General features: G+C 43.0%; 1 protein-coding gene across 1 annotated transcript in view; it reads left to right on the top strand.

The window, feature by feature from the left end:
• LOC126418209 (uncharacterized) overlaps positions 1–12,096 on the top strand; it is a 120,923-nt gene that overhangs the window by 92,747 nt on the left and 16,080 nt on the right. Inside the window, exon 6 of the mRNA XM_050085179.1 lies at positions 2,849–3,004. Within this exon, the coding sequence (XP_049941136.1) occupies positions 2,849–3,004 (156 nt within the window). The remainder of the gene's footprint in view (positions 1–2,848; positions 3,005–12,096) is intronic.

The raw sequence follows: 12,096 nt of genomic DNA, 5'->3' as shown, positions 1-12,096 counted from the left end.
CATGGAAAGACGACGTCGATTTTGATCTGATGATGGCATATGCCACCAGGGGACAGTAGATGCACTGATAATGGTTTCAACGTCGTTCACCAACAGTTAGCGTAGAGGCATAGCTATCAGAGCTCCTATGTATCTGTCCTTTAATAGGGAATGCTCACAGCCAAAAGGCTAGTATCATGGAAACATATGAAGTAAGCAAGCAACCATGCCACAGATACGCACTCGTGCTTCCTACAGCCCAGTGAACGAGTTTGAAAGGTATGATGTGGTCTTCTGAGTTATGGGATGGTCCTTTGGGAGAAATGCCACACGAGTTGGACTCGCTGCATGAGTTGACCAGTGATACTGGTATCAGTAATCTCGTGAACGTTCTCACACCGACTGATGAGGTCCTTGGCTCCACACGGCACAGATGCCTGTCTGGATCGTTGTATTGTAAGGGCAGCAGTGGTAGATCGTACAGCTACCACAGCGCAGAGGAGAGGGCTTGTGAGCCCAGACGTGTCAGCACCCTCTGTTGAGAACCGGTTATTAGCAGTGGAACAACAGGAACGCACACTTGTAGCCTGGCTTCCACTCATGCCACAGCGTCGACGTGCATAGCTCGACTGACGCCGTCAGCGGATCACTTGGGAGATAGAATGTCGTGCCGTGGTCTCCAGCGCTGAAAGTAGATTCTGATTGCATGCAAGTGGTAGTCGCTTGCGCAGACGACGTAGACCTGGTGATTAGTGTTCCCCACCCCAGGGCTTACGGTTTGTGGTGTATCATCTACGAGGTGCATTCAACTTCTAAGGCCTCCGATTTTTTTTCTAATTAACTACTCACCCGAAATCGATGAAACTGGCGTTACTTCTCGACGTAATCGCCCTGCAGACGTACACATTTTTCACAACGCTGACGCCATGATTCCATGGCAGCGGCGAAGGCTTCTTTAGGAATCTGTTTTGACCACTGGAAAATCGCTGAGCAATAGCAGCACGGCTGGTGAATGTGCGGCCACGGAGAGTGTCTTTCATTGTTGGAAAAAGCCAAAAGTCGCTAGTAGCCAGGTCAGGTGAGTAGGGAGCATGAGGAATCACTTCAAAGTTGTTATCACGAAGAAACTGTTGCGTAACGTTAGCGCGATGTGCGGGTGCGTTGTCTTGGTGAAACAGCACACGCGCAGCCCTTCCCGGACGTTTTGTTGCAGTGCAGGAAGGAATTTGTTCTTCAAAACATTTTCGTAGGATGCACCTGTTACCGTAGCGCCCTTTGGAACGCAATGGGTAAGGATTACGCCCTCGCTGTCCCAGAACATGGACACCATCATTTTTTCAGCACTGGCGGTTACCCGAAATTTTTTTGGTAGCGGTGAATCTGTGTGCTTCCATTGAGCTGACTGGCTCTTTGTTTCTGGATTGAAAAATGGCATCCATGTCTCATCCATTGTCACAACCGACGAAAAGAAAGTCCCATTCATGCTGTCGTTGCACGTCAACATTGCTTGGCGACATGCCACAGGGGCAGCCGTGTGGTCGTCCGTCAGCATTCGTGGCACCCACCTGGATGACACTTTTCGCATTTTCAGGTTGTCATGCAGGATTGTGTGCACAGAACCCACAGAAATGCCAACTCTGGAGGCGATATGTTCAACAGTCATTCAGAGATCCCCCAAAACAATTCTCTCCACTTTCTCGATCATGTCGTCAGACCGGCTTGTGCGAGCCCGAGGTTGTTTCGGTTTGTTGTCACACGATGTTCTGCCTTCATTAAACTGTCGCACCCACGAACGCTCTTTCAACACATCCATAACTCCATCACCACACGTCTCCTTCAACTGTCGATGTATTTCAATCGGTTTCACACCACGCAAATTCAGAAAACGAATGATTGCACGCTGTTCAAGTAAGGAAAACGTCGCCATTTTAAGTATTTAAAACAGTTCTCATTCTTGCCGCTGGCGGTAAAATTCCATCTGCCGTACGGTGCTACCATCTCTGGGACGTATTGACAATGAACGCGGCCTCAATTTAAAACAATGCGCATGTTTCTATCTCTTTCCAGTCCGGAGAAAAAAAATCGGAGGCCTTAGAACTTGAATGCACCTCGTATAACTCCTGTTCACATCTACAACTCCTGTTCAGCTTTTGCGTTTCTGCAGGGGACGCTAACCAGTGTTCAATACGTGCAGAATGTTGTTAAACCCATTTTTTTGCCATTGTTGTGATAGGAAGGTGATGTGTTGTGCCAACAGAATAATGCCCGTCCATACACTGCCCGTGAAACTCAACGTGCTCTGCAAGACATACAGCAACTTCCCTGGCTAGCACTACATCTACATCTAAATCTATCTCTGGACTTATCTCCAAATGAGCACGTGTGGGATATGATGGAACGAGAAGCGACTCACGCAACTCGTCAACTAACAACTCTTACAGAAGTACGTGCACAGGTAGAGCAGGTGTGGCATAACGTATCCCAGGATAGTATTCGCCATCTATACGATCGACTGGATGCCAGAATCAACGTCAGTATTGCCGCTCATGGACGGTACACCATGTACTAATATGGATGTTTTTGCATTGGTCGATACCTAGGACCTCAGAACCGCTGGTACTATAGACTTGTAAATGTAGTCATTCTACGTACTCTATATGCACTGCCACAACAATAAATCTTGAGTGAACTGAAAACGTCCAAAAAGTATACAAATATTTTTCTGTCTGTGTTATTAATGGACATTGCTTTCTAAATGAGTGGTGGTATACAGAGGCAAGTCTTTTACACTTGGAGCAGGGTCACTGTATTGTGCAAACGCTCTTCAAACTTATGTTGTACAATATACAACACGAATGATTTGTTTCAGAGCGAGAGACTGCGTCATTCTGCCTACAGCTGCAGCTGGGTTGGCGCTGAAGCTCCTTTCAAACGAGCGCTCGTCATATACGTGATGAGAACATCGCAACCTCTGGAGTTCTCAGTGGGCAAGTTAATTAAGCTGTCCAGCGAGACGTTTTTAAAGGTTAAATTGGAATCATTGTGCTATATCTGTTAGAAAGAAACTTTATTTTAATACAATAAGCATATTTAATACAGTAAATAGGATGATTCAATACACAGAACTTATAAACGAGATTTCCTGGGATTCAGTGAGGAAAGAAATACGCTGATGTTACAAAACATTATAAACACCTGATTAACAGCGTGTTGGCCCACATGTTAAATGCAATACAGCAGCGATTCTGTGCAGCATTCTTGGATTCGGCAGGTTATTGTTGTTGTTGTGGTCTTCAGTCCTGAGACTGGTTTGATGCAGCTCTCCATGCTACTCTATCCTGTGCAAGCTTCTTCATCTCCCAGTACCTACTGCAACCTACATCCTTCTGAATCTGCTTGGTGTATTCATCTCTTGCTCTCCCTCTACGATTTTTACCCTCCACGCTGCCCTCCAATACTAAATTGGTGATCCCTTGATGCCTCAGAACATATCCTACCAACCGATCCCTTCTTCTAGTCAAGTTGTGCCACAAACTTCTCTTCTCCCCAATCCTATTCAACACCTCCTCATTAGTTATGTGATCTACCCATCTAATCTTCAGCATTCTTCTGTAGCACCACATTTCGAAAGCTTCTATTCTCTTCTTGTCTAAACTATTTATCGTCCATGTTTCACTTCCATACATGGCTACACTCCATACAAACACTTTCAGAAACGACTTCCTAACACTTGAATCAATACTCGATGTTAACAAATTTCTCTTCTTCAGAAACGCTTTCCTTGCCATTGCCAGTCTACATTTTATATCCTCCCTACTTCGACCATCATCAGTTATTTTGCTCCCCAAATAGCAAAACTCCTTTACTACTTTAAGTGTCTCATTTCCTAATCTAATACCCTCAACATCACCCGACTTAATTCGACTACATTCCATTATCCTCGTTTTGCTTTTGTTGATGTTCATCTTATATCCTCCCTTCAAGATACCATCCATTCCGTTCAACTGCTCTTCCAAGTCCTTTGCTGTCTCTGACAGAATTACAATGTCATCGGCAAACCTCAAAGTTTTTATTTCTTCTCCATGGATTTTAATACCTACTCCGAATTTTTCTTTTGTTTCCTTCACTGCTTGCTCAATATACAGATTGAATAACATCGGGGAGAGGCTACAACCCTGTGTTACTCCCTCCCTAACCACTGCTTCCCTTTCATGCCCTTCAACTCTTATAACTGCCATTTGGTTTCTATACAAATAGTAAATAGCCTTTCACTCCCTATATTTTACCCCTGCCACCTTCAGAATTTGAATGAGAGTATTCCAGTCAACATTGTCAAAAGCTTTCTCTAAGTCTACAAATGCTAGAAACGTAGGTTTGCCTTTCCTTAATCTAGCTTCTAAGATAAGTCGTAGGGTCAGTATTGACTCACGTGTTCCAACATTTCTACGGAATCCAAACTGATCTTCCCTGAGGTCGGCTTCTACTAGTTTTTCCATTCGTCTGTAAAGAATTCGCGTTAGTGTTTTGCAGCCGTGACTTATTAAACTGATTGTTCGGTAATTTTCACATCTGTCAACACCTGCTTTCCTTGGGATTGCGATTATTATATTCTTCTTGAAGTCTGAGGGTATTCCGCCTGTCTCATACATCTTGCTCACCAGATGGTAGAGTTTTGACAGGACTGGCTCTCCCAAGGCCGTCAGTAGTTGTAGTGGAATGTTGTCTACTCACGGGGCCTCAGGTCTTTCAGTGCTCTGTCGAACTCTTCACGCAGTATTGTATCTCCCATTTCATCTTCATCTGCATCCTCTTCCATTTCCATAATATTGTCCTCAAGTACATCGCCCTTGTATAGACCCTCTATATACTCCTTCCACCTTTCTGCTTTCCCTTATTTGCTTAGAACTGGGTTTCCATCTGAGCTCTTGATATTCATACAAGTGGTTCTCTTTTCTCAAAAGGTTTCTTTAATTTTCCTGTAGGCAGTATCTATCTTACCCCTAGTGAGATAAGCCTCTACATCCTTACATTAGTCCTCTAGCCACCCCTGCTTAGCCATTTTGCACTTCCTGTCGATCTCATTTTTGAGACGTTTGTATTCCTTTTTGCCTGCTTCGTTTACTGCATTTTTATATTTTCTCCTTTCATCAATTAAATTCAATATTTCTTCTGTTACCCACGGATTTCTACTAGCCCTCGTCTGTTTACCTACTTGATCCTCTGCTGCCTTCACTATTTCATCCCTCAAAGCTACCCATTCTTCTTCTACTGTATATCTTTCCCCCATTCCTGCCATTTTTTCCCTTACTCTCTCCCTGAAACTCTGTACAACCTCTGGTTTAGTCAGTTTATCCAGGTCCCATCTCCTTAAATTCCCAACTTTTTGCAATTTCTTCAGTTTTAATCTACAGGTCATAACCAATAGATTGTGGTCAGAGTCCACATCTGCACCTGGAAATGTCTTACAATTTAAAACCTGGTTCCTAAATCTCTGTCTTACCATTATATAATCTATCTGATACCTTTTAGTATCTCCAGGGTTCTTCCATGATTCTTGAACCAAGTGTTAGCTATGATTAAGTTATGCTCTGCACAAATTTCTACCAGGCGGCTTCCTCTTTCATTTCTTACCCCCAATCCATATTCACCTACTACATTTCCTTCTCTCCCTTTTCCTACTACCGAATTCCAGTCACCCATGACTATTAAATTTTCGTCTCTCTTCACTATCTGAATAATTTCTTTTATTTCATCATACATTTCTTCAATTTCTTCGTCATCTGCAGAGCTAGTTGGCGTATAAACTTGTACTACTGTAGTAGACGTGGGCTTCGTGTCTATCTTGGCCACAATAATACTTTCACTATGCTGTTTGTAGTAGCTTACCCGCACTCCTATTTTTTATTCATTATTAAACCTACTCCTGCATAACCCCTATTTGACTTTGTATGTATAACCCTGTATTCGCCTGACCAAAAGTCTTGTTCCTCCTACCACCAAACTTTACTAATTCCCACTATATCTAACTTTAACCTATCCATTTCCCTTTTTAAATTTTCTAACCTACCTGCCCGATTAAGGGATCTGACATTCCACGCTCCGATCCGTAGAACGCCAGTTTTGTTTCTCCTGATAACGACGTCCCCTTGAGTAGTCCCCGCCCGGAGATCCGAATGGGGGACTATTTTACCTCCGGAATATTTTACCCAAGAGGACGCCATCATCATTTAATCATACAGTAAAGCTGCATGCCCTCGGGAAAAATTACGGCTGTAGTTTCCCCTTGCTTTCAGCCGTTCGCAGTACCAGCACAGCAAGGCTGTTTTGTTTAGTGTTACAAGGCCAGATCAGTCAATCATCCAGACTGTTGCCCCTGCAACTACTGAAAAGGCTGCTGCCCCTCTTCAGGAACCACGCGTTTCTCTTAACAGATACCCCTCTGTTGTGGTTGGACCTACGGTACGGCTATCTGTATCGCTGAGGCACGCAAGCCTCCCCACCAACGGCAAGGTCCATGGTTCACGGGGGGTGGGGGGGGGGGGGGCAGGTGTTTGGTAGTTTTCCGAAGATATCAAATCAGGCAATTTTCTCCCAATAGCTGCCTTGAGGTGTTCTGTGGGTTTCAGATCGGTAAATTTGGTGGCCAAGACATGAATTTGGGTTTACTGTCACACTCCTCAAGCCACTGTGGCACGGTTCTGGCTATTTGACATGTACAGCTATCTAGCTGGAAAATGCCAACACTGTAGGGGGAGGCCGGTACTTTGATAAAAACGCTTTCTACAATTGTTGACATTTCACTATAGTTTCTGATGCCCACAGAGCGCCTTCGCCTTGTACATGTGAAGCAACACATTATATTCTTTGTTTGTCCGTCCAGAATCTGGGCAGTATCCCTCTCAAACTCTTCATGAAAACAATATTGTTTGACCTCCTATTTTATCTGGGATGTACGTCTAAAATCGACGGTGCTTGAGCAAACACGCCGCGCGGGATTAGCCGAGCGGTCTTAGGCGCTGCGGTCATGGAATGTGCGGCTGGTCCCGACGGAGGTTCGAGTCGTCCCTCGGGCATGGGTGTGTGTGTTTGTCCTTAGGATAATTTAGGTTAAGTAGTATGTAAGCTTAGGGACTGATGACCTTAGCAGTTAAGTCCCATAAGATTTCACACACATTTGAACATTTTTTGAACAGCAAACTCTCTTGCAACAAGATGTTCATCAGATCATTTGCCGACCCTGTATCACACGATGACTACCCCTCATTCGCGTAAGTGTAGGACGGTATTTCCCTCTACAACACATCATACTGCGGAGGCTGTAAATGCGTACACGGATTGTACGTTGCCGCTGCTGCTGAGCTTCCGCCTGCATTACTGCGCACAGCTGACGACTCATGGCGCAATTTGGCTGCGTGTTCTTCCACGTCATGCTTCCACTAAGGAACATCACGTTTTAGCATCGTTTTAATTTGTTCTAATTCTGTCTTTACATCAATATTTTCTTTGTTGTGCTGACATAACACTTCAGCACTAGAATTTTGAATTACAGTGTGTAATTCAATCCTAAGCGCTTCGTTAACCTGTGAATCATTTTGATGCAACCTGTTCAAAGTCGCTATTAATTCTGACACGTTGTGCTGTTAAGCACTCGGTAACCTGTTCGTCTTTGTCCGGTATCGAACTCTTCATTCCGCTGGTCACTTTGCAAGGCGATCTGTTGTACAGTATTTTGCAATTTAGATTTTTTTCTTTTAGTTCTCTCACATCCGAGTACAACTGCCTTACCGACTCGGGCATGTCTTTACACGCAAGTTGTAACTAAGGAAACTTATTAGTAACAGTTTCTATCTTCGAATTTATTTTACATATTTCAGTAGACAGCTCTTCGCCTAGCCGCCGAATATCTGCCCTTAACGTTTCCTCTAAGCGTTCGAAATTAACATTCACCGTTTGTTGAATGTACCTTCTATTGATTTGAAAATTGTTTAAAATTTCGTTCACTTTGTCCTGAATACGCGTACAAATTTGTACGGTTTGCTCTCGCGCAAGGTGTATGAAATTTTCCGTCATTTGCACGCTTTGTTTTTTCGCAAGTTGTATGAAATTTTCATTCAATTGCACAGTTTGCTTTTCACAAGTTGTTCGAAATTTTGATGTACGAGAGCTGCTAGTTCCTTATAATACAATTCGGCGATGGACCAGATATAGGAGTTGGCAACTCAATCTTTGCTTCTAATTCTGCCGGCATATCGAATTTCTTGCGGCAGAACTTGTAGCCTCTGGTTGAACGTCCGGAATTTGCCAGTCGTCGATATTTAATTGCGAATCGTGTACATTCTCCTCGTCCTCAACTGTCGGATTCTTTCCTATTTTCCTCATATCCATGAGTTATAGAGGCCAAAATCGTAAACGCTAAAAATACATTAGTTGTGTGCTTTAACATCGAACAGTAAAGACGTACAATTACAAACATGAAATTGTAACAATTATATACACAATAAAATTTATTATTTATTCCTTGGCAGTCCTTGCCTGAGGTCGCTAATTTAACGTCACCGCCCTTTAATTGGGATTAATTATTTTACTTGCAGTTAATAAGGAAGGCAATTTCGGGTTGTGAGTTATTTTTATATTAAAATGACAAGCAATGGGGGGCAACGTTAAAAGAAACTGGGCCCGCCCTCATTAAATAATGACTTAATTCTGAACTTCGACGTCAGTTAATGCAATTTCTTCTGAAAGTAGCAATGGCCCACAGTTCTGGCTTGGAGAGAAAATCTTTTTGTAAAATTTGTTACCGTACAGCGCAGCCACTCAGCGAGCTGCCGATTTCAGAAAAACTAAGCGAGGCGACCTTCTATGGAGGCGAGGTCGCCGCAGACGAAGATCCTCCATGGACAACAGTAACCAAAATCTCAGGGAAACTCATCAATGTCTTGATCAACAGCCATCCCACCTAGCGCTATTCGACTCACGAGTTCCTTTTCCTGTCATGTCGAAGGAGTTCCTTGTGGAGTGGGGGAGTGGCCATGTACGTTAAAAAAAAATCAGTATTCCGTTTGAGTCCATAGACGTATCTCGGCACTGCACTGAACAGAGATTTCAATGTTGTGCAGGGGCAGTTAAATTTAGTGAAACTAAATTTCTAATTGTTGTTATTTATAGGTCCCCTAACTCTGACTTCAGAGCATTTCTGCTAAAACTAGACAAGAGTTCTTAGTTCACTTTATAGGAAGTACCAAAAGTAATTTTGTATATGATTATGCAAGAAAAAGGATGGTTATAGATCTCCTATCCTCGTAAGATCTGATGCAGACTGTTTTTTCCAACCAGGGTGCACGGATCAGCAGCACAGCCACAGACAATATTTTTATTCATTCTTCATTACTAGATGGACATTCTGTTAGTAAGAGGGTGAATGGCCTTTAAGACTATGATGCACAAATTTCATTACTAAAAGGATTTTGCACTCAAACAAATGTCACATATAACTACAAACTATGCAGGAAAGCTACCTCAACGGCAACAGACAGTTTTTTAAACCTATGGTCAGTTGTGAAGGAAGTGTCTGGTAAGCAGCACAAGGTCGATGATATAAAGTCAGTTCTTAGTAACAATATTTCTCTTACTGATAAATGAGAACGCAGCATGTCATTCTCAATGGAGAGAAGTCTTCCGAAATAAGAGTGATTTCAGGTGTGCCGCAGGGGAGTGTCGTAGGACGGTTGCTATTCACAATATACATAAATGACCTTGTGAATAACATCGGAAGTTCACTGAGGCTTTTTGCGGATGATGCTGTAGTATATCGAGAGGTTGTAACAATGGAAAATTGTATTGAAATGCAGGAGGATCTGCAACGAATTGACGCATGGTGCAGGGAATGGCAAATGGATCTCAATGTAGAGAAGTGTAATGTGCTGCGAATACAAAGAAAGAAAGATCCTTTATCATTTAGCTACAATATAGCAGGTCAGCAACTGGAAGCAGTTAATTCCATAAATTATCTGGGAGTAGGCATTAGGAGTGATTTAAAATGGAATGATCATATAAAGTTGATCGTCGGTAAGGCAGATGCCAGACTGAGATTCATTGGAAGAATCCTAAGGAAATGCAATCAGAAAACAAAAGAGGTAGGTTACAGTACACTTGTTCGCCCACTGCTTGAATGTTGCTCACCAATGTGGGATCCCTACCAATTAGAGTTGATAGAAGAGATAGAGAAGATCCAACGGAGAGCAGCGTGCTTCGTTACAGGATCATTTAGTAATCACGAAAGCGTTACGGAGATGATAGATAAACTCCAATGGAAGACTCTGCAGGAGTAGCTCGGTACGGGCATTTGTTGAAGTTTCGTGAACATACCTTCACCGAGGAGTCAAGCAGTATATTGCTCCCTCCTACGTATATCTCGCGAAGAGACCATGAGGATGAAATCAGAGAGATTAGAGCCCACGCAGAGGCATACCGACACTCTTTCTTTCCACGAACAATACGAGACTGGAATAGAAGGGAGAACCGATAGAGGTACCCTCCGACACACACCGTCAGGTGGCTTGTGGAGTATGGATGTAGATGTACATGTAGATATATGTACAGTATTTAACAATCACTTTTTGAACATTACTGGTGAATTAAATAAAAACTTTGTTTCTACAGGGACCCACATCACTCTCTTTGAAAATGCCTTTCTGAGACTGTGTCTGAAATACTCCTCTGTGATACTGACATGGGGGAGAATGAGTCAATAATTAAATCACTGAAGACTAAGGACTCTCATGGATATGGTGGAGTGCCTAGCAGAATGTTAAAGTACTGTGCTGCACATGTTAGCCCTGTACTTAGCTATATTTGTAATTTCTATTTTAAGAATGGTCAGTTTACTGAACGATTGAAGTACTCAGTAGTAAAGCCGCTTTATAAAAAAGGAGAAAGGGATAACGCAGACGATTTTAGACCTATTTCTATGCCCTCAGTGTTTGCTGAAGTCACTGAAAAGGCTGTGTATGTAAGGATAATTGAACATTTTATATCACACGATTTGCTATCAACTGTACAGTTCGGCTTTAGAAGTCGTGTAACAACTGAAAATGCTATATTTTGCTTTCTCTGTGAGGTAATGGATGGATTAAACGAAGGGTTTCGAACGGCAGGCATATTTTTTTGATTTGACTAAGGCATTTGATTCTATTTATCACAAAATATTGCTTCAGAAGTTGAACCATTACGGAGTACGGGGAGTGGCTCACAATTGGTTCACCTCATATTTCAACAACAGACAGCAAAAGGTCATTATGCACAGTGTTGAGAATAGCTGTGATGTAGGGTCTGAGTGTGATACGGTCAAATGGGGGTGCCCCAGGGATGAGTGTTAGGGCCACACCTGTTTCTCATGTATATAAATGATATGCCCTCCATTATTATGGGTAAGTCTTAAATATTTCGTAGTAAAGGATGTTCTGTGCAACATTGGCTCTGTTTCAAGTAGTGAATTCATGATATAAGTTCATGGCTTGTAGAAAATAAATTAACGCTAAATCACAGGAAGACTCAGTTTTTACAGCTTCTAACACACAATTCAACATAAGCCAACGTTTTAATTTCTAAGAATGGGCATACGATTAGTGAAAGTGAGCTATTCAGATTTGTAGGTGTTCAGATAGATGGTAAACTCTCATGGGGAGACGCAGCCCACTGTTACAACCCCCGGAGCTAAGGGGTTGTAATACGCCAGAACGATCGAGAGGTATGTTTTGGAAGAGAGGGATGACTCATGCTGAAGTGTGCAGAGAAACACAGTTAAGACTGTCATTGACTTTATTATATCAAAGATACACAACGGGCCTTCTGCTGAACTCGGCAATGGCGCCACACACCATACGTGCATGGTTCAGCGACAATGCCAATAACAGAATCTGCAGCGTCAGTGGCCGGTCGCCCAGCCTTGCAGATGTAGCGCTCCTACTCACGCCATGGCTAAGTGGCCACTGTGTGCCTTACTGCACCCAGCATCTTGGAACTCAGCTTACTATTCCCTCAAGCGAAACTCATGGACCCCATGTAGAGCGCCAAAGGGAAACAGCCGATCGCCGTCATTGTAGTGAGCCTTAGCAGCTC

This window comes from Schistocerca serialis, chromosome 1 (genome assembly GCF_023864345.2).
Source record: "Schistocerca serialis cubense isolate TAMUIC-IGC-003099 chromosome 1, iqSchSeri2.2, whole genome shotgun sequence".
In the NCBI taxonomy this organism is placed as follows: domain Eukaryota; kingdom Metazoa; phylum Arthropoda; class Insecta; order Orthoptera; family Acrididae; genus Schistocerca; species Schistocerca serialis.
Note: the sequence above shows the minus strand (reverse complement) of the source record. Positions and strands in the feature narration are given on the sequence as shown.